At 39.5% G+C, this 23,625-nt stretch overlaps 1 protein-coding gene across 1 annotated transcript; it reads left to right on the top strand.

Annotated features, from left to right (window-relative positions):
* The first annotated feature begins 3,597 nt into the window (after positions 1 to 3,597).
* LOC310995558 (high mobility group-T protein-like) lies at positions 3,598 to 6,671 on the top strand. Its single transcript, XM_083984648.1, has 5 exons — positions 3,598 to 3,786; positions 4,929 to 5,084; positions 5,211 to 5,356; positions 5,456 to 5,630; positions 5,786 to 6,671. The coding sequence occupies exons 1-5, from the start codon at positions 3,763 to 3,765 to the stop codon at positions 5,912 to 5,914; spliced, it is 630 nt and encodes a 209-aa protein (XP_083840774.1). The 5' UTR covers positions 3,598 to 3,762; the 3' UTR covers positions 5,915 to 6,671.
* Positions 6,672 to 23,625: the final 16,954 nt, after the last annotated feature.

Genomic DNA, 23,625 nt, shown 5'->3' on the forward strand with positions numbered 1-23,625 from the left:
GTAGCCTAATCATAGTTTAAATCATCAATGTTTATTCAGTATTATTTTTCATATTTTTTTATTTTTTCAACAATAAAACAAAATGTTTGTCCCTTTCAGAGAGACTTGGAAAACAGAATTTCACAGAGCAAAACAGGGAGCATGATGAATCAAAAAGTGGTACTGCTGGTAACAGTCTGCAGATAGAATCCATTAAATGATGCAACAAGTTTTATTCGGCCTTGTTATCGAGCTGCAAACAGTCAAAGCATTATGTCAGATAGCAGAATATGGGGGCGACGAGACATGAAGGCAAACAAATATCTTTTCATCTCAGGGAGATCTTTAATTATCACAACACACAAGTGATATGCAAAATGAGCAATTAGTTATGTGAGACACTTTTAATCTATTATGCATTATATTATATTTTCCATTTAATTTCTTACTTATTTCAAAAATGTTTACACACACACACACACACACACACAAACAAACAAAACAACAACAATAGCAACAACAACAACTTTCAAACAAACACAGATATACAAACCACCTACCTCAGCAATAAGGTTCAGAGAGGTCATGGCCTACTTCATATCCACTCTGATCAGCAGAAATTAAATACATCAGCTGGAAGAGATGAGCACCTTCAGTCAAACAGTTTTCACAGCTTCCTTTTCTGCAAAGACGTGCAAATCTTGAGTTGCCTGTGTGTGGGAATCCGAAAACACTCAGTTAAAATGCTATAATATAAAGGCAAAAAATGATGCCAACCTTCCCCGCAGGTAAGGCTCTGAAACTGCTGCATCTCATGTGGTGGAAGACCCTTTAATACAGATTCAACAAAACCTGTCATAAGTTGCCAAATCTGCCACAGCAAGCGACCATGTCAGAATCTGCAGTTGTGAGTCTGGTTGACCATCAGCTCAGGTTTTTGCTTTTGCATAACTGTCTCCCTTATCCTCTGTGTCAGTCCAAGCAAAGGCACAAATCATCTTCCTGCATTATTAATGTGGTCATGTCCTGTCCAAGAAATTCCACAACAAATGGAAAATAAACACTGAAAGAAATAAGAAACAATGTCATTTGCAGTGACAGTTTGGTTTGGACATACCTGAGTGCTTGGATGTCTTGGATGCTTTCATGTGAGTAGACTTGTCACACCTTGAGGCATGCCCATGAAGTCACATCTGTAGGTGCAGCAGTACTGTGCTGTCAAGGCCTTACAGATCTCTCGCTCAGATGGGGGACATTTCTGAGGGAACTTGACATACTCAGGGCTTCGTGTGGTGTCCCTTGGGTACCCTCCACATCATGAAATACTTGGGGAAAACAGTTTGATTTATAGGTCATGATGTGCTGTGAGAGGTCAAGCGGCATTCAACCAGAAATGTAAAATTGAAGACAGCACAGCCTAAATATCAACCTGAGAGGAAGTTGGTTCTCCCTCCATGTTAAGGCCTTTCTTAGGTAAATGCATTCAGGTTCACAAGCTGGCTTTCAGACACAAGAGTAAATGATGCTGATGTTCAGTGCTTACACGTGCATCAGCATAGGCATACAATTATGCACAAAACTCAACATGCCTATTCAAAAGTCAACCAGAAGCCCATCACACTTAGAGCAGAATCATGTTCATATGGATCCCAACACTGGTTGCTCCCTACAATCTATTCTATCTATCATATGCAGCATAATAATAGTAATGCTAGAATTGGTTATATTTTCCATGAAGTGACTGTGCAATAACAACTAAAAGTTATTTGTAAACTGAAGTTTCCTACAAAGATATTTGACAATTTCTGATGGATAATTGTTGTGTTGGCATCCTTACAGAAATGGTGCCATACAGTCTTTTTTTTTTTGTTAACAATAACATTCATTTTAATTTGAATTACTGACTTATTGCTATTAAGATGAAAGTATTCAGAGAAACAAACAAAAAATCAGGAGGGCAGAGTTTTTGAAAGTGAAAGGACAAAATCAAAACCACAAAACTCTAGATACGAAACAAAAATACTGTGATGTGAATGGAGCATAAAATGGGGAACTTAATGTGACATTTTCTGCATTAATAGCTATTTACAAAGCTATAAGTGAAAAAGTGACTTTGCAGCAGTCAAATAAATAGACATTGGAATTATTCCAAGTAAATACATACTTTAAAATAATTTTGCACAACATAATGGGATAAATCTAGCATATTACAGTAAACCAAAATGTAAAGGAAATGTGAAAAAAATAATGTGCAAATCAAATAACTTGCCGTTAATACAGGCTCCAGATAAAAATGATCCCAGCAGGATGTTGTAATGCAAACCCACAACAATTGAAAAGCCTCTGTGAAATGCTCAGCAGGGGTTTGTTTGTAGGGAAAGTAACCAAGGTCATTTATTCATTGACCTTTGGCTACTTAAGTACAATTCTCCACTTTTTACACCTTATTTGACGTTGAAGTTACTGTGCAGACTAAAGCTAATTACCTTACATGATAACTTATTGTTTTATAGGCTATTTAATTACCAAACATTACGTGTAAGTAAGCACATCCACTCTCCCCTCCTTTATTAGTTTAGTTTAGTTTATTTATTTCATTCATTTATTGAGCATAAAAACAAACATAAAACTCATTAAAAAAAATGACAATACTGTAACTCTTGAATGAAAGGGGGCAGAAAGAAGTGAACTTATATTGTCTACCCCTTGTTACAAGAAATTCATTCACAAATTAGATAATATGTATCCAAGCAAAGAAGAAATGAAAGTAGAAGAAGAAAAACATCAACAAACAACATCTACAACAAAAGTAGCATAAAATAAGTTGAAGTAGCCTAATGGCTGCAGCCCAGCGATCTACTCATCATCCTAGTAAATTTCTAGGTATGAAACATTGACATGCTAGGCTACATGCAGTATACACACACATAAATTTGCCATCACATGCACACATACATATAAATACATAAACACCATCTGTCTGTATATAAACCCATACAAACAGACACATTTTCACACATGTAGGCCTACACGCACAGACACATATGTAGCCTACATGTTTAGTTGTACTGTCAGTACTGTACTGTCAGTAAATGACTCTACACTGGTTCCTGGTGCTATAGACACAGCTCAAGTAGGCTACATTTTTTGATTTCTCATTAACTATTTCCACAGTTATAATTTCCATTATGTTATTGCCGTCATATTACTAACAATAGGCTATTACAAACAAGGCACAAAATAAAGGTGTCATTCTAATTAGGTTCAACTGAATTTTAACCGTGCAAATAAAAAGTGAAAAAAAATAAATAATAATAATAATTCCACCTTTGTCATGAACAACACACACTGCCTACAGGTTAAATAACAATAAGAAGCATAGCATAACTTAAGTGTTACATAGGCTAATTCACATTTTAATAGGCACCTGGTCACATCACAGCTGTTACTTTGACTAAGGACAGGAGCAGTTATTCCACCACACAAGTCTGCACATGTTTTAAGTCCCATATTCACTCCATATTCTGTGCATTTTCACTGTCACTAGCACTGACTGTTTGTTATTCAATTTTAGCGCCATCGCCCCAGTCGTGTTTTGCACAACCAACCGTACAACCAGCGGGGCTGATACACGCTCTGTCCAATAAGATGCTCCAAGGAGTTGGCGGCAGCCAATGTCCGACAGCCGGAGCCCGACGCTCGGGATAAACACACAGCTCCCGTGAGCCTGAAGACCGTGCATCAACAGAGCTTTTCGTCCCATTGTTTGAGACACAGCGACACATGGCTTCACACAGCGCAGTAGGGGTAAGCTTCACAAGTACTCACTTATCAACAAAGCAGCTAATGTATACCTGTTTGTGAATGAAACTGTGTGCAGCGATGAGTTTCGCGCATTATACATCGGTGTTGTACGTGTTTAGTTGCATGACTGAGCTGGATGAGATGCTAACACAGGAACAAGCCCCTACTGGTGTGTAACAGTCTTGCTAACTTCACTACGTAGTTACCCAACACTGACATTAACTGTGGCCACAGATAATAACCAAAACACGAAATAACTCTCCCAACGACCCGGCTGGTCATTACGCCTGGGTAAGCCTGGTGTGTGAGCAGCTAACCCAGGCGAACTCGTATTAGCCTGTTAGTTAGCACGGCAATGGAGGCGGCTCTGGCCGTGCCGCTCATGATAAAAGCTAATGCTAGCTAGAAGGTGAACAACTCCACATTGACTGGTACTGTGGCAGTCCGGGTCCAGGGATGCAGGCAGAGCATCTTTCTCCGAGATCCTCGCTACTTTCAGTCAAACTTTCAATCCAGTAATCTGCATCATAGGCCACGTAGAGGCCGCCCAGTAGGCTAGAGGGAGAGGAGGATGTTTGGAAACAGCCCAGGAGCCTTTGTTAGCACTGCAATCAGCCATTTTAATAATCGTCTCCTGAAAATGAGCTCTGTGGCAAACCAGCCCGCTACAGCTGGCTAGGCTAGTTAGCTCAAAGCAAATGGTACACAAAGCAAGAGGCAGCCACAATGGCTAGCAGCTAGTGAACAATCAAAGGCGGTGGGAGCTAATGCTAATATATGCATCTGAAACCTCAAACCGGTTAGCTGAATGTTAGATCAATGCGATCCTGTTAAATCATATAACGCCGAGTGGCTTTTTTCACCAGGTTTGCCCCATATTTATGTGTGTGTAGATGTATCCTGGAAGGAAAACACGAGTAAAATAATTTGTAGTAGATTTTAGTATTAAAAGAAGCATCATGTGTGCCTCTGCATACAATGGATCATCTGTCACCCCCTCCCCCCAGATTTAAACAATAGATGGGACTGACAAAGCAAGATATATCGACAGTTGATTAGCAGAATATGTAGATATTTCCTCCTCTATGCATGAGTGAACTTGGACACATTCACATGGAACATATTTATTTTTTCTCTCTATTTAGAGGGCGAGGGTGGTGAAGGATCCAAAGAAGCCGAGGGGAAAAATGTCCTCATATGCCTATTTTGTGCAAACATGCCGAGAGGAGCACAAGAAGAAGCATCCTGATGCCAGTGTCAACTTTGCAGAATTCTCCAAGAAATGCTCTGAGAGATGGAAGGTAAAAAAAAAAAAAAAAAAAGCATGCATTTAATTTTTTTTCCCTTCCTGTCTGTGAGTCCAATTATTTACATTCTCGTTGTGTATGCAATTTAGATTTTTAAAGCTGCTTTGTGTTTTCCCAAAGACAATGTCACCTAAAGAGAAAGGCAAGTTTGAAGATATGGCCAAACTAGACAAGGTGCGCTATGAGAGGGAAATGAAGAATTACATTCCCCCCAAGGGCCAGAAGAAGAAGCGATTCAAGGACCCCAATGCCCCCAAGAGACCACCGTATGTACCATAATCAACTTGCTCCACACTAGTATGTCTTTTTTTTCTCACTAAGTCGATTATGATGGCTTAAACATGGATATATCTTTCTCCCCACAGGTCTGCATTCTTCCTGTTCTGTGCAGACTTTCGCCCCAAGGTAAAAGGTGAGCATCCCGGACTCACCATCGGTGACACAGCAAAGAAGTTGGGAGAGATGTGGAACGGCTTAACTGCAGAGGACAAGCATCCATATGAGAGGAAGGCTGCAAAGTTGAAGGAGAAATACGATAAGGTCAGTAGAAATCGTGCAATTGCAGCTAGGCTTATTTTTGCTAATTTGACGAACTCGTCCTTATTGTTGAGTGAGTCGGTCTTCTTTGTTTTGAAGCATGCAAAAAGCACAACTCTCTCTGAGTAGTAAAAACACATTTGACTTGCTTTCCAAAGGATATTGTTGCTTACCGCACAAAGGGCAAAGTGGATACAGCTGCAGCAGCAGATGATGACGATGATGAAGACGAGGAAGAGGAAGGAGAAGATGACGATGACGAAGATGAGGACGATGATGACGAGTAGAGTGCATCGAAATGGGACCTGAAGTTTTGTTTATGCCATATAACCCTAATATACTCAATTCACCATCTTGAAACAGAAGTCAAATTGAACAAGAACATGTGTATATTTAATGTTTTTAAGATGTACAGTGTTATGCTCCTTTTTTTGTAAAGTTTAACACTACATATCTTAAGTTGAGATTTTCTAGTGGTAGCTCTTTATCCCTGCCATATTCTGTAACAATTTAGGAGGACTACAAATCAGTATGAAAGTAACTAGTCTATAGGTGTTACAACTCAAAAATGAGATTTCTGAGTTGGTAGTGTATTTTTCTTTATTTTGAAAAATATTTTTTTATGTGCTGTCCCAATGTCTTTTTATTGTTCTTTGAATACCACTCTAATATCAAATGCAGCTGTCGACATTCAAGAATGTCTTCAATAAAGGTCATTTTTTTTAAGAAATTTGATTAGTTTTTGTTTTGTTTTTTCCTTTTTAATAGTAGTTGTCTAAACATCTCAACATGGAGCACATGTATTTATCAAGAACACACATGAATAATGCAGACACCTTGGGCTTTGAGGCTTTTTCATTTAAAAACCTGTGTCTGAGCGAGTTAACATGACATCTTTTTAATCACTTCTGCTTATAAATTAACCAGTGAGTTGCTATTTTAAATTGGAAATGGCTAGTTGGTGTTAGTTCTTTTTTTTTTTTTAGTGATGCATTGTAAGTGTATGTGGTGTGTTATTCTCAATAAACCATATTTTCGTCTGGATTTAGGGCAACATTTCACCAGCAAACCAAGAAATTGGCAACATTACATAATGTATTTGAAGTTGAATATGTTTTAGTTTATTCCAAAAATTAATGGCTATGATGTGGAAAGTTAATGATTATTTGCCCTGCAGGATTATCACATTTACTTGGAAGTTAATGTGTCTGTGTGTATGCAATAATTAGTATCCCATCTTTTTCAAAGCTTCCACGGTTCTTGTTTTTCCCCCAAATTCCCTAGAAACATTAACAGTAATAATAATAGCATTTATTTGAATAGGGACAGTGCATATTAATGAACATTAGTATAACTAAAAGAAATACTGCTGTAAATATGCCGGATTATAGCCAGGCGGCTAATTTGCGTCCGACGTCCCTAATAAATAAATAAAATACAGCAGTACACCACAAAGAATAAAAACAAAACAATAAATACAATACATATAGCAAAATACATAAAAGTGTACTACACAGACAAGAAAGACAAAACAATAAAAACAATGTTAGACACGGTACTTGGACAGGACAAACATTAATGTGCAAGACATAACAACATACAGACAGCACAGTAAGTAAACAATTATGTCATATCGCCCCAGGTCCAGTTAATGGTCGCACTCTTGTGTGTCCTTAAGCCACTGCTTAAGATTCCCTTTAAAAGAGGAGTAAGTGGGACATTCCCTTATAGTGGAGGGAAGACTCTTCCAAATGTCTCCCCCCACCACAGACAGCACGTTCCTCCCAAATGAGGTGCACCTGTGGGGAATCTCGCAGTCACCTCTCTCGCAAGCCCTAGTGCTCATGCCTCTCACTGTTCTTTTTTTGATGAACTCTTTCAGTGGTGGTGGAGCCAAACCATGAAAGCATTTATACACAGAGCAGGCCATTCTATACGTTTTAAAACTGTGAAAACTTAGAAAATTGTACTTTTTAAGGACATTGCAGATGTGACACGAAAAAGGTTTTTTGTCCAGAGTCTTTAGGGCTTTTTTGTAAAGAGAGTCTATTATGGTATTGTGGTTAATCACTGTAGCCTACTGTAGTTTGTGTAATCCAGAAGGTGGCGCCATTATGAAGACAGCTCTAAAAGTGAAAGCAGTTTAAAGTTTAAACTGAATCATTTATTACACAAGTCCACATACAAGGCACCAAATAAAAAAATAATATACTGTTGCAGTGGGGATGTACATAACTTTTCAAACATTTGATTGTGAAAGAAGAACTTTGCCCTGAGCTCTGTCAGCCACACTCAGGTTTCCATTTAAAGCATAATCTAAAAGAGTTCATCATATATTAAAAGAAAGTAATTTTATTTTGAAAGAATAGCTCTTCAGTTAAAATGTTATGCAAAATAAAACATGGAGGTGACTCTCCACACGGGTCAGGAAACCTGCCTGTTTCTATAACTGATGGAAACACACAAAATCACAGTTTTACATTACTGAAAGGATCCATGTTGTGTCCATTCCAGTGACACTTACTAACAAAGCAAAAAGCAACAGCCCATGTCAGACATACTGCTTGTTGACAAAAAGATCAATCCCAACTGCTGGTAGAGTTATAGTGACCACATCCAAAATGAAGTGTTGGGCATTTATTTTAGTTTTACCAAAGAGTCCTGAGAAAAGTCCTTTTGTGTTTTGTGTGTCCACTTCCCCAGTGAGTCGAGGCTGAAAGCCTTTGTGATCTTTCGCTGCAATAGATTTCCCTTAGCCTGTAATTGGAGACAGCCTTGCAGTCACGGTGGCCTCGCAATCACTTAAAAGGGGGTTCACATGTCTATTTATCAGACTGTTCTCAGCAGTGTAGCCATTTGCCACACAAAGGACTGTCCTGCTTCTCAAAAGAGTTTGCAAATATGAATGAAGTCACAATGGTCTCCTTTCAGTAGTTCTCACACAAACACAAGCCCTTTACAAGTAAAAACTTTTTTTCACTAAACCATGCATCTAACCACAAGTAATCATTTCATTTTCAATACTTAAATTAGATTATTTTTTACAATGCTAGGTATGTAGCCCACTACTATTACACTAATCTGTTCATGTAAATTTGATTTTAACATTATGTGCTACAGTGACATGTCAGCCCTCTTCTGAGGACTGTGATTCAAAGCTGCAGTTTTTTTCCTTTTTTTCTCCTTTCACTCATTGAATGAATGCTTCACAGTCTCTGAATGAATCCCCCGTCTGACATCCAGCAAGAAAGGCTCCCCCTAGGCTACCTTACTGCAGGCAACTGTTCAGAGAGTCCATTTCATCTCTACATTGGGGAACCTCAATAGCAAAATCCACGGAGAGAATATAAAGCAGACTGATTCAACAAAGCATAGCAGGATGTATTATCATTGCTTCTTTTTTTTTATCCTATAAATTGGGCTCTTTTTCTTAAGAGAGCATGGACATGTGGAATAATTAATTTATAGAACTTGGGGGTTGTGTTTTCTTTTTGAATCCATATAGCAACAACAACAACAGACTTTCATGTGCTGCATTTTGGAGAGAAGAACTTTCTTTTTTCTGCTGCAGGATTTGCATGGAGTGATGTCAAAGAGGCGTGCCAGTCAGGATTACAAGCTGAGGAGGTCCAGTAATCACTATGGATACAGCTTTTATAGTTTTCCATTTGTTGCTGTTGTGTGGAGGTAATGCTGTGCAGTTTCCAGGACTTCACTTTTTTATGCTGTCTCTGTTTTGCTTTGCTGGGGATCTGATTCTCTTATGGTTGTGAAGTAATCACCAAAATACTTTGGAATTTGGAATTTGGAAACTTTATAATGGACTTCATTGGACATAGGAGGAAATATACAATTTTTATGTTTCATTTTTTGGTAAGTCGGGCGTTGGTTCATGTGTTGCAGCAGAGAGTGAATTATAATTCATGATAGGATCAATCAATCTATGTCTGATTTTATGACACACAGGTTACAGTGCATTTAGATGTAGAGGCCTGTTTGTGTATATTTCATTCTTATATGAAACTGAGAGTCGTTTCTTTGTGTTTTCTGTGTTTCATTGCAGGTGTTTAACACTGCATCCTCTCATGAACCCTCATCTGGAAACACAGTGAATGTGAGCAGTGTGAGACAGTTTGCAGATACTGTCTTAAGGCAGAATACACTTCCCTCCTGGTATCATGCATCTGTTGATGCTGTGCCCAAGCATGGCACAGTCAGCTTACACTCTCAAAACAGATGGCGAAGACAGATGGCTTCCTCCAAAATTGTTTATTCATTTGAAGTGAAAGAAGACACAGCACCAGGTTAGTCATCTGTGCAGTGAGGCCTTCTTCATGTAAATTAGGCACAAATGCATGGTGTTTTCTGACAAGAGTTAATTTGCGTAATACATGATAGTTTTTTAAATATTATTTATTTGACTTGTGATTCAAGATCGGTGCCAGTCATTCCTAATTGTAGGATGCCAAAGGTCTTTCAGTGTCGATCAGTGTTACAAAATGTTTTCTTGTCACTCTGTAATTATTCATTATCCAATGTGTTGTCAGGAACAGTTGTGGGAAAAGTGGAAACAGCGTTTAAGAGTCACACGCCTATCACATACTCAGTGACAGAGGATGATGGAGAGAACCTGTTCCTCCTCAACCCCCTCTCAGGGGAGTTCCTATTATCCCGCAGCCTGGATTTCGAAGAACAAAGATTCTACATTCTCACAGTGGCGGTGCAACAGGGGGATTTGCTGGTATCCAGTATCAGGGTGTATTTCAATGTGCTGAATGTGAATGACAACCCCCCTGTTTTCAGTCAGGATACCTTTTCTGCGTCATTGCTGGAAGACACGCAGGTTGGCACTTGCTTCCTGTCCTTGAATGTGTCAGATAAGGATGATGGTAAGTGCAATGGGAAAGGTTGTGGGACACAAGGCTATTTAGTTTGCAGGTTTTTCATTGGTCATTTGCATTTTCTCCCCTACTAAACACATGCAAGTTTGGGATGCACTCCCTCTCATGGTCATGACCAAAGAACAAGCCTTGACCTAAGGTACTGCTTTGGAGGCACTGTTGACCAAACCAGACGTTTCTGGATAAATCGATCATTTTCAACATAGTGATATCTCTTCATACTTTTTTTTTTTTACTAACATGCTCTTGTACTACAAATATATGGCCTGTCCTATATATATATATATATATATATATATATATATATATATATATATATATATATATATATATATATATATATATATATATATATTTTTTTTTTTTTTTAAATTCCAACCTGCTCCTCCAGAGAGGGATTTATGGCTCTATGTAATTAATGGGGGTCAAATCCACATTTCACAGTTCACATAAAGTTAATAGGAAGCTATAGGCACATGTCATAGAATTTTTCTTCAAACCTTATACATACTATAATTCTCACGATCATCTTTCAGTTTATTGTAGCAATAAAATTTAGATGGATGAAAAATGTTAGACCCCATTACAGTAATTGAATTGACCAGTTCATGGCAATTTCCTTCTGCATGTACAGCTTGTCCCTTTAAATTACAAATATAAGAAGCCGGAGATAATATTCATTCACTTCGCATAACATTTGGCAAGTCAAACTGAGGCACAAGTCTTGTTTATTGCTGTGTCTATTTATGTATTTGATTAATTTGTGAAAATGTCATTAGTAGTGTAAAGCTTAAGCATATGCCTATTTGGATGCCATCAACATATAATTGACCTATTTTGCTAATGAATGCTAAATCACAGCAACACTCAATATGAGCTAGTGTAAAGTGCACTATATAGTATGTATAATGCACAAAATAATAAAAAACATTATGAGAAGGCCATTCCATCTTTTGTAATCATGTCTTTCCTCTCTGCCAGATGATAATGGAGAGCTGAAACTGAACGTGTTGGATGGAGATGAAAAGACAGTGTTCTTCATAAACTCAGTTGGCAGTTTATGCCTGAACAAAGAGTTAGACAGAGAAAGACATTCCTCCTACCTCCTTACTGTCACAGCTAATGACTGTGTCCAGCCTGTATCTTTGCAGCTCACCAGCACAGCACATGTTATCGTGGTGCTAACTGATGTCAATGACAATGCTCCATTGTTTGTGTCAGCCAAAAGTGTCAGTATACCAGAGGACACCGTACTTTATTCAGCTGTGGGGACTGTACATGCTGAGGATAAAGACATTGGATCCAATGGAGAAGTGTTTTATTATTTAAACAGCACTTCTGATGGAACATTCAGAATCGATAACAGAAGTGGAATATTATATCTAGAGCAGCCATTAGATAGAGAGCAGGTAGATGCTCTGATTATTACTATCACAGCCACTGACAGAGGCTCACCCAGGATGGCGACCACTATGAATCTCACAGTGCATGTTGAAGATGTAAATGACCACGACCCTGAGTTCTCACAAAGCACTTACTATCTGACAGTAAGAGAAGACATCCCCAGAGGAAGCAGCTTGTTCCTGCTCCAGGCTCACGATCAAGACATCGGACCAAATGGACAAGTGCGGTACTTACTGACCCAGGCGAGCCCGTTTGTGGTGGACATTGTCCGAGGTGTCTTCACAGTAATGGATAAACTGGACAGAGAGAGGGACTCAAACTACACCTTAATCATAACAGCAGTAGATCAAGGGAACATAGCAAGATCTGCTACAGCTGCGATCAGCATCACAGTGTTGGATATCAATGACGCTGCGCCCCAGTTTTCTCCGGAAACACTGATCATACATGTCATGGAGGATGAGGAGGATTCTTCTCTGCTAACACATCAGGTGCTATTGAGTCTCACTTACTGAATAGTTCAGTGATTGATGATTAGGGAATGTTTTGATATTAATAACTAGGTCATTTATGGGTTTTTTTGTTTGTTTGTTTGTTTTTGACAGCTCTCAGCTTTGGATTACGATTTAGGGCTCAACAGCCAACTCACTTATTTCATTCAGTATGGAGATAGTGATGGTTTATTCTCCATCACTCCCAATGGCACTTTTCAGATTTCACACAGCCTGGACAGAGAGAAGGGATCACTATATATTGTCACCATTATTGCTGTTGATTCAGGTGAAGGACACTTAATTAAGTATGTTCATATCCCACAAATATTATTGGATCATATTACATCACTCACCTAAAATTGTTTCACAATGAATGTCACTTTGTCATTTGAAGGATTGCCACCTTTAACAGGTACTCTAAGTCTACATGTCATCGTGGATGACATCAATGACAATCATCCACAGTTTACTGAGGAACACTACAACACCATATTATCTGAGGATAGTCCCACTGGCACTGTGTTTGCCATGATAACAGCATCTGACATTGATGAAGGTGTCAGTGGGGAAGTAAGGTAAAAGAAAAATACCAATACTAATACTTCATATTGATCTATATTTGACACGTGCTTTGGGGAATTATGATCTCACTGTTGAAGTTCAACCTTTTTGGATCTGGTCTTTGATTTAATTTAATTTCATGCCAGGTATTTCTTGGACAGAAGCCTTATATTGTACATGTGTTCATCTGTGATTGTATGGCGTTTTTGCTTCAGGTATTTCATGGAGAACTTAAATATACCTTTTGCCATTGAGGAAACATCTGGAGAGCTGTTTACAACTGATGTCCTGGACAGGGAGACTGTAGCCATCTACACGTTGACGGTGATTGGCAGAGATAAGCATCCTACTCAACCTCTGTCAAGCTCGGTGCTTGTCACTGTGCTCATTGGAGATATTAATGATAACAGGCCTCAGTTTACAAACAGCCCCTATGTGGCTAATGTGCCCACTGAAATGGCTCCAGGTGAGAGATTTTCCCTTCACCTTAATGAATTTCCCTTTGGGGATTAATAAAGTAATTATTTTTCTTATTCGTATTATTCACTTGGCAGTTACTACAACATTTCATGCTGCGTAACATTGTCTTCACAAGACTGAGATGACATGTTTTATGTGGTTTCCCCTGCAGGTTCAGTTGTTTGTGCAGTTAGAGCAACAGATGAAGACAGTGAGATGAATGCAGAACTTCATTATTCATTGTATGGACCCAATTCAGATATATTTTTCATCAATCCACAGAGTGGCACTGTGTTCACCTCAAGTGCTTTCCAGAAAACACATGATATCATTGTCAACATACGTGTGGAGGATGCTGGAGAAAATCCTAACTTTGACACCACCACCATGAGCATTAGGTTTCTGAACATCTCTGACTTTCCAGAGATGGATGTGGATGTTCTAAGCTATTCCCTCTCTGAGGACAAGCCAGTGGGAACAATAGTGACTGTCATCTCTGCTGCGAGTGTCAGAGCTGAACCCGTCTCTTTTTATCTTGCTTCTGGAAACTTTGATGACATGTTTCATGTGGAGCAATTAAGTGGAGCACTGACTGTGGAGAACCCTCTGGATTATGAAAACAAAAAGGAGTTTACTTTGTTAGTAGAAGGCAGAGACTCCGGCTCGCCTCCTTTCTCATCATTTGTAGAAATTCACATAAACATCAGTGATGTTAACGATAACTTCCCACAGTTCACTCAAGCTGAGTACAGGTGTGAGGTTTTTGAGAATTCCCAACCAACCTGGGTTTGTGATGTTCTTGCCATTGATGGCGACTCTGGCCATTACAGCACTGTGCAGTATAATATAACAGAAGGAAACACTGACCATCTCTTTACAATTGACCCTGAAAATGGTTTATTGAGCACTACTGCAAGTTTAGACAGAGAAAATATCCCTAAATTCACATTGATCGTTGAAGCTGTGGAGCGAGACAATCGCCTTCATAAAGACAGAGCAATTGTTATTGTCATTGTTTTAGACAGAAATGACAATGTACCTCGTTTTACTCAGATTTTTCTCACAGAGGTACCTGAGGATGCCCCTACTGGATACACAGTAATACAAGTCACCACAACTGATGATGATACTGGCCCCAATGCAGTTATAAGTTACTCCTTTCTTGACCAAAGTGATGATCTGCCATTCAACATTGATTTTACCACTGGCCACATCACAGTTGAAAGACCTCTGGACAGGGAGATGCAGGAGCATTATATCCTGAAAGTAAATGCAAATGATTCAGCATGGAGCATAAACACAGATGTCACTATAGTCATTACAGATGTTAATGATAACAGACCAGTATTTACTGATCATTTTTACAGTGCTGTCCTTCCTGAAACTAAAGAGAAAGAAGTGTTTGTTATGCAGGTTCTTGCTACAGATGCAGATGTTGGGGAAAACAGTGAGATTTTATACGATATTGAACCTCCAAATGAGGAGTTTTGGGTGAACGCTACCTTTGGTAAAATCTATACAAAGCAGCCACTGACGCTGAATGATTCTGATTTTGAAATCTACCAATTTACAGTCATTGCTTTTGACTGTGGAAGCGTTCCCCTGTACAGTAACACCACTGTCACTGTGAGGTTAGAGCCATATAATCACTATGCACCAATATTTCTACCTTTACCACAACCTCTGATTGCAATCCCATATCACATGCCTGTGGGAACTGAGGTGGTCCAGTTTACAGCTATAGACCTGGATGTGAGTAATAGCAGTGATGATATTGAATATGTTTTAAGTGGAGGCAATGCATCTGATTTCTTTTGGATCCAAGCTAACACTGGCAAAGTAAAGTTAGAGCAAACTTTACCAGAGAAGGTGAATTTCTTTCTCACTTTAATAGTTGTAGCAAAAGATCAGGGTAACCCGTCTTTATCATCACAGAGTGAAATCACTCTTGAAATTACTGGGAGGAATCAATTTTCGCCAAGCTTTAGAGAGCCACATTTCACTTTCTCTGTCCCTGAGGACCTGCCGGTAGGATCAGTAATTGGGAGAGTTCAAGCAGAAGATAGGGATTATGGTCCCAATGGTGCCATCATGTACTGCATTACCCCAGAAAATCAATATTTACCATTCTCTGTAGGAGAATTCTCAGGGCTGCTAACACTAATCAGAGAGCTTGACTTTGAAGACAAAGTTATTCATCAGCTTCAAATCGAAGCAACTGATGGTGGCTGGGTCTCTAGAACAGGCATTTTAAATGTTACAGTGGTGGTTGTGGATGTGAATGACAATCCTCCAGTCTTTTCATCATCAGAATATTTCATTTCAGTCCCTGAAAACTCTGAAGTTGGAACAAATGTAATTTACATGAGCGCCACTGATGCTGATTCAGGTGCAAATGCACAAATATCCTACTCTATTATTGCTGGTCATATGGATAAAGTTGCTATTGACTCAAAAAATGGCTCAATCACCACTTTGGATGTGTTTGATTATGAGCGAGAACAAATCTTTGATGTAACCATCAAAGCTTCAAACACTGGCAGTTATAATTTATTTACTTTGGCTCATGTTGTCATCCAAATCTCAGACATCAATGAGTTCACACCTACATTCAAGAAAAGAGAGTTCAACTTTTCTGTCTATAAGAATGTGCCTGTTGGAACTGTCATTGGAGAAGTTACAGCTACAGATCATGACCAAGGTTCTGAAGGTCAGGTGTTTTACCTGATGTTTGGCCAAAATAAATATATGGGATTCAAAGTCAACAAGAGTTCTGGTGAAATCTACACAACTGGCAGTTTGAGGAAACAAGGAAATAGTCACATAGCTTTAAAAGTTCTGGCAAAGAACTCTGGTGTCATTACTGGCGTGGATGTAGATGAAACTTTAGTCCACATCAGTGTGATTGACACAAATGATGCACCCATGTTTACCTCAGCATTTTATTTGGCCAATGTAACAGAGGACAGTCCAATTGGAACAACTGCGATAACTGTGAGCGCTCTGGATCACGACTCTATTTTGGACTGGAATCTATTATTTTTAAGAATTGAAGATGGCAACACAAACTTCTCTTTTATCATTGATCCATCCAGTGGTATTATATCAGTTAATTCTCCACTGGACAGAGAACTGTGGGCAGTTTATAATCTGACTGTTACAGCCACTGATAATGGCTCTCCACCAGCCACTGGGACTACTAATGTCATTGTGACAATTGGTGACATTAATGACAACGCTCCCAAACTCACTTTAACTGAGGCCCAGGTTAAGGAAAACCAACCTCAGGGCACCATAGTAGCCAGATTAAATGCATCTGACTCTGACTTACCATCCAACCAGGGACCTTTTACCTACTGGCTCGTCAGTCCTTCTGCAGACAATGCTTTTTACCTGACTCCTGATGGAATTTTATTTACAACAAGACCGACTGATCGGGAGCAAATCTCTTCATATCAAGTTCTGTTAGCTGTTAGCGATGCAGGGACTCCTGCACTGTCATCAACGACTACGTTTCACATCCGTGTTGTGGATGAAAATGATAACCCTTCACTGCCAAGGAATATCTTTATTGAAGTCAAATATTTTGGCAGCTTTTTCCAAGGAGGCATGATCGGCAATGTCCATCCTGAGGATCAGGATGAATCTGATTCATTCATTTGTGGTATCAAAAGCGGGCCACTGAACATGTTCACGATACCTAATGGCACATGTGAGCTGTGGTCGTCCTCTTTTCAAGGTGAAGCTACATTTAATGTCACTATTGAAGCTATGGACCAGCTTCACTTTCCAGTCAACAACAGCATCTATGTGAACTACAAAGGATTTACAAATGCTTCTATAGATAGTTGTATACTATTCTATGTATCATCATCCTCAATGGACGAATTCTTGTCAAATAAGTATATGAGGTTTGTTAAAGCCCTCGATAGTTTGTTTAACCTACAGGCCTCTAAGACTCATGTATTTGGAATCAAACATATTGGCAGTGAAATCCTTCTGTTGGCTGCAGTCAAAAATTACAACGGTGAATATGTGAGCAGAGAGGTTGCCAGTGGTATTTCTGCTGGGCATAAGAAATTACTGGAGTCTCAGAGCAACGTGACAATATCTCACATCACCAGTGATCCATGTCTCACCAATCCTTGTCAGAACGGGGCAGTGTGCAACAAAAACATTTACATTAGCCAGGATGTTTCTGTCCTGGAAAGCCTGCTTGTCGTCTTTGTGTCACCGCAGACAGAAGTTTTCAATTGTAGCTGTCCAGCTGGCTTCACCGGGAATCTATGTGAAGAGGACATTGATGAATGTGAGGTCAATCCCTGTTTGAATAACGGCACGTGTATGAATACTGCAGGAAGCTTCTACTGTTATTGTCAAAGCAGCTTTTCTGGCTCTATCTGCTCAACTGATGTAGATGAATGCCTGAAGGTAAAGTGCCAAAACGGAGGAACATGTCTTCCTACACAGGGTGGATATTACTGTCACTGTGTGCCTGGATTTGAAGGTAAACTTTGCTATTAAAAAAAAAAAAGTTTAAATATTTTGCACAAATAGAGACAAGAACCTCCCTAAGCTTGAATTTTGTTTTTTCCAGGAGAAATCTGTGAGCAGTTCATAGACCACTGTAGATCAACACCTTGTGTCCAGGGGAGCTGCATTAAATCACAGACTGGATTCTACTGTCTTTGTCCCTTTGGTAAGAATAATCCTTAAAAAAGTTTTACATTTTTGTGGTATTAAGTGATTTGCTTCCGTGGTCAGTTTAGCTGAGAAGATACACCAATCAGCAAGCCGACAGTTATCTTTACACAGCTTAATTAGCTAACAGAGAAACAATTATCCTGTCACTGCTTTAAAAAAATCCTAATCACCCTGTGAGGTTCATTGATTAATAACGCATGAGCCCATACAAAAGCCAAAGTGACAATTTGCCATTTCACAGCTTGATTGTAACTTTCCTATAGAGAGTGTGTATTATGTTGTACTATGAAATACACTCTCACAAGCTATAACTGAAAACAACTTTTATATGAACCCAATCCATACTAACGGTTTTGTCATTATTTCAGGGGTTAGTGGAGTCCACTGTGAGGAGCACAGTTATGGCTTTGAGGAGTTGTCCTTCATGGAGTTTCCCCCATTAGACCGCAGGACTAATTTAATCTCTCTAGAGTTTGCAACAGTGCAGAGAAATTCCTTGCTTCTTTACAACCCCGGAGGATCGTTCAGTAGGGAGTTCCTGGCACTTGAGATACTGGATGGGGCCATACATTTCTCTTACGACCTGGGCTCGGGACCTGTTAGGATGCAGACAAACAAGCAGGTGGCAGATGGATATTTTCACAGTGTCACCGCCCGGAGGATTGGCAATGTGAGTTCAGCGCACACACAACAAAATTGTGTTTTAAAGTTGGACACTAGAGATTGAATCTAAAGACTGATGTAACACTATTCATATTTAACAGATTGGTTCTCTACATGTGGATAACTGCACAGATGTCGAGAACAATGACTTTTGTTTTTCACAGAGTGATGGCAGTGGCCCAGAGAGGTAACAGTGAAACATTGTTACTATACTTCTCCAGAATTCCCAATTTCTGCTTACTGTATAGGCTGTGTTGAATATTTATCAATGATCTCTCTCACACACTCAGAACACTAGATGTTGGCAACAATAATATGACATTTGGAGGACTGAGGACCATTGACTTTATTCTACTGCATCCTGATCACATAAAAACCCACAACTTTGTTGGATGTATTCGAAACATTCATGTCAATGGCATCCAGCTGAGACCAGCAATAGCTCTCGCAGCATATAACATTCTTCATAGGTAAGCTTCTTAAACTTTAACCATAAACATTTTCTAGATATACAAACAGCTCAGTGCATATTATTGAGAATGCCGTGCCCTGAACATAGAAATTATATTCCTGCTGTTTTATATGCATAGATTTTAACAAAATATGTATCATGTGTATTTTTCATACAGGTGTCCCCGAGCCACAGTGTCACCATGTCACAGCCACCCATGTAAGAACGGTGGTGTGTGCCATGACCTCTGGTTTGACTATCTTTGTGAGTGCAGGAGCCCTTTTATTGGACGCACCTGTGCCAAAGGTAAGAAAAGAGCTTTAATCTCTTTCACCTCAATAAATCATAAGCTTTACCCACTTGTGAAAAATGCTTTAGAGTGAGGATCCTTTCAAATATAATGGTATGATTGTTTTTTATTTGTCAGTTGTATTTACAGCAATTGGAATATGTGACCACGATTTGGTTTTAAATTGGCATCAGTCCTCATTAACAGTTGCAGTTGCAGTACAGTTTTAAAAAGTCGCCGCTTAATGAGGTAGACTGTTGCAACTGTCATGGAGAACAGTCCCGCTGTGGATTTTGGCTGTCTCTGTGCCTTCTGTGATCTCAGACTGATCCTCAGATCAGGGCTCTTTGAAGGATCTATAGGCCTCAGTGTTCTTCTTGGTGCTAAAAAAAAATAGCTATTTGTGAATGTGCTATACTGTATATGCTGGGGGTCGCTGTAGTGATTAGGCACTGATCGGAGGTTTACCTGATGGTATTGCACTATGGATGAGAATCCGAACAGCCTTCACTACTGTGTACATGTGTCTCATAGAACTTATGACTTTCTCTTCTATGAACAGAAACCTCAGAGGAAGCTGTGTTGAGATTTAATGGGAATGACTACATTGAATATGTAATCAAGGAGAGATTCAAAAGAGACTACCTGCTCAAAGGTTTGCTGGATGAAAATGGAGATGAAAATAAACAAACAGTGATGAATATCAAGTTCAAGACCAAAGGCAATGGGGCATTATTGTTTGTTACTGGACAGACAGGATATATCATGCTGAAGGTATGCCTCTTATTTAGATATCTACTCATCTTGTATTTATATTGTGATGTAAAGCAGTTGTTTGTTTGTTTTTTTTGTCATTAAGATTAAAGACAGAAAACCTGTGTACCTGTCCAAAGACACACAATCAGGACACCTGTCAGAGTTCACTGTGGACTCTCCAGTGGCTGATGGAGTCTGGCATCTCCTGTCCTTGTTCAGCAATGGACAGATCGCTTTTCTCACTCTGGATGGAAAACCAGTCTTGAACATAACTGACCCAATAATGGATCTCACTCCCGTTAGTGTGGAAAAGATTATTCTTGGTGCAGCTCTGACAGGAGACTCTAAAATCCAAGAGTCAGGTGAGATTTGCAGGAATTATTGCTATATCATCATATTTGTATTGGATATAGTATTTCCTGTTGAAGAGAACCATGTTGTAATGACCAAAACAACACATTATTGTTCTACTGATTAAATCTTTGACACATAACTTCTGCAAAACACTGTTAATCATCATCTCACAGGGCCCTTTGTTATGTTGTTGCTTTTTAGATGTAAATATTCATGGCAAGAGGTTTCAGAGAGGCAAAATGATAAAAGGTTTCTTGTCGCACCTTTAATAACTAGCTGAGTGTCTCACATGACAGCATATTTCACTTCATGCAGAAGATTTCATTAGGTTCCCTCTTTGTTTGGAGAAGGACTAGATCATTGAATTTGTGCTATATTCAATCAACATCTATAAGAAGCTCCTCATTGTTTTAGCACATGACTCTAAATATAGCCATTTATTAACCACCTTGCATTTTTACTACTTTATGAATACTGATGAATGTGTGCATGTTGTTTTCGACAGGCTTCGCTGGATGTATCCAGTATTTAAATGTGACTGGGTACACTCTGCCCGTCGGTGGACATAGTGTGACGATGGACATCTGGCCGAGTGGGACTCTTGTCAAGCCCAGCTGCATCTCTTCAGGTGTCTGCCTGCCCTCACCCTGCTCTGATGAGGAGACTGTCAAGGGGGACTGTCTCTCTGGACAGTGTCAGAGCCGGTGGAGGTGTGATCCAGCTGTGCAGAACAGCTCCTGCATCTGTTTACACAACATTTCTGACTATTCCTGTGATATTTGCATCTCTACAACCGAGAGCCAGGATCCGTGCTCTGAGGCGCAGGCCAGCGCGCCTCTGTGGCTGATAGCTGTGATTCTTCCTCTAATTTCCATACTGGTTTTTATAGTGATGTTTGTTGCTCTTTACAAAGTGAGGCAACAGAATGCAAAGTGCCAGACTGACAGTTTGCCAGGGAAGACAGAGCAAGGGACAGACAATGTAACTTTTTGTTTTGATGACAACAGAGCGCTCACAGATGCTGCATCTGTGGAAAGAGAGAAACATGAGCCAATGACTGCTGATCAGCAGAGGTCAAGTGTGGAGTTTTACTGTGACGCCAGTCTGTCAAGTGTTCAGCCGGAACCCAACAGCGAGCTGGAGTATTATGAAATCAACAGCGTCTCCAGTGCATTTCACTCAGACACTGCCTCCCTCGAGCTCAGCTGGCACAAGCATTTGTACAGCACAAAGTGTGTGAAAACTGATCCCATGCGGTGGGGAGATTTGAAGATGCTGTTCACAGGATTTAAGAAGGAACGCTCCAGTGGAGAGGAGGCAGAGGGTCCAATAAAATGTCAAAATATGGCCTCCCTAAAAAAGCAGCTGTTGACTATGATTGATGCAAAGCAGCCACAGAATTCATTGCCTTGTTACACTAAGAAGATCGCACAACCGGAGCTTATGGAACCTGTGCAATGCCTCACATTTGAAGAAATCAGTAGACTAAATGATCCTCTGGAGCAAACAATGTCCCATGTAGCATCCCTGAAGTCTGGTCCTGTCAAGTCCGCCATGATGATGGATGTTTCATCTGACAGTGAAACAGACAGCACATTCACCTGGTCTGAGTGTGGACAGGTTTCTGTCATCAGCACCAGGAAATATGGACAAGACCATTCAAGCCGCTCTGCACACAGCTTCACACAAGACATTTTACCCATGAGCACATTATTCAAACACAACTGTCACTCTGCTGTAGGCCATCATAAGGATGACAGTACTCCCTCCTGTTTGTTTGAGCGATGGGAGAATATTTTGAGTATGCATCTACCTTTTAGCAGCTATGTTCCTGTTTTTGAAGATATTGCATGTCTGCCCATGGCACCCAGTCATAGCTATGACATGCAAAGTGACATAGAGGAAATTATTTGATTATATGATCATTATGTGGTTGTTGCAGTAATATATAAAAATGTAAATCAATGAGATGGAAGTCTGAAGTTTTATTTAGGACCCTGACAAAGTTCTGAACAGAAGGTGAAATATTTTTTCTCTTAAACTATAGAACCCCTTGTCACTTTCTGCTGGTTTTCTCTAAATATGTGTCAGATTTAGGTTTATGAGTACTTATGAGTATAAATTGTATAATAAATATGCTTATAGGAAATGCCTCACCAATTGTTCATTTGTCACTAACTCTTGGTCAGGGTCGTTTGACATCCTGTACTGTGTTGGTAATGAAAATCAATCAATAAAATATAATATTAAGTTCAGTACTTTCATCACATCACAACCACAGTGTCTTAAAACATGTGGGCTTCACATTATTTTAACATATGCTGATGGTTTGGCTCTATCTAGTGGACAAATTCAAGGTTACACTCAGTGATGCTCTGATCAACGCAGTGCAATAAAATGTGCCTGTGTGTGTGTCATAATTTCAGGAACTAAAGACGCAAGATGGATTTATAACAGAAAAACAGTTTAACATTATTCATTTTATTCATGCATTTTTACACAACATTTAGCATTTTTTAGGTGGCATGGTGGTGAAGTGGTTAGCAGTGGTGTCGCCTCACAGCAAGAGGGTTCTGGGTTCGAACTCGCTGGCCGGCTGGGGCCCTTCTGTTTGGAGTTTGCATGTTCTCCCCGTACATGTTCTCCCCGGGTTCTCTCCGGGTACTCCAGCTTCCTCCCACAGACCAAAGACAAGACTCTAAATTGTCCATAGGTGTGAATGGTTGTCTGTCTATTATTATTATTTTATTATTATTAATCTTTATTGCAGACACAATAAGTGGTCCATATCAACAACAACAAACATGATAAAACAGATTTAAGAAAGAGAGAGCGAGAGAAAGAGACAGACACACACAGAGAGAATCAATTATCAACTCTCGACATAATTCATAAGCAGGCTATCCCACCAGTGTTTTCTAAGCCTGGATGAATAGCAGCTCCTATTAGAGCTAGTCAAAAA

The sequence above is a fragment of the Trachurus trachurus genome, assembly GCF_905171665.1.
Source record: "Trachurus trachurus genome assembly, chromosome: 13".
In the NCBI taxonomy this organism is placed as follows: Eukaryota; Metazoa; Chordata; class Actinopteri; order Carangiformes; family Carangidae; genus Trachurus; species Trachurus trachurus.

Coding starts and splice junctions, on each gene's coding strand:
- LOC310995558 (XM_083984648.1), top strand. CDS start 3,763: ATGGCTTCACACAGCGCAGTAGGG. Junction 5,085..5,210: donor AATGCTCTGAGAGATGGAAG/GTAAAAAAAAAA, acceptor GTTTTCCCAAAG/ACAATGTCACCTAAAGAGAA. Junction 5,357..5,455: donor AATGCCCCCAAGAGACCACC/GTATGTACCATA, acceptor TTCTCCCCACAG/GTCTGCATTCTTCCTGTTCT.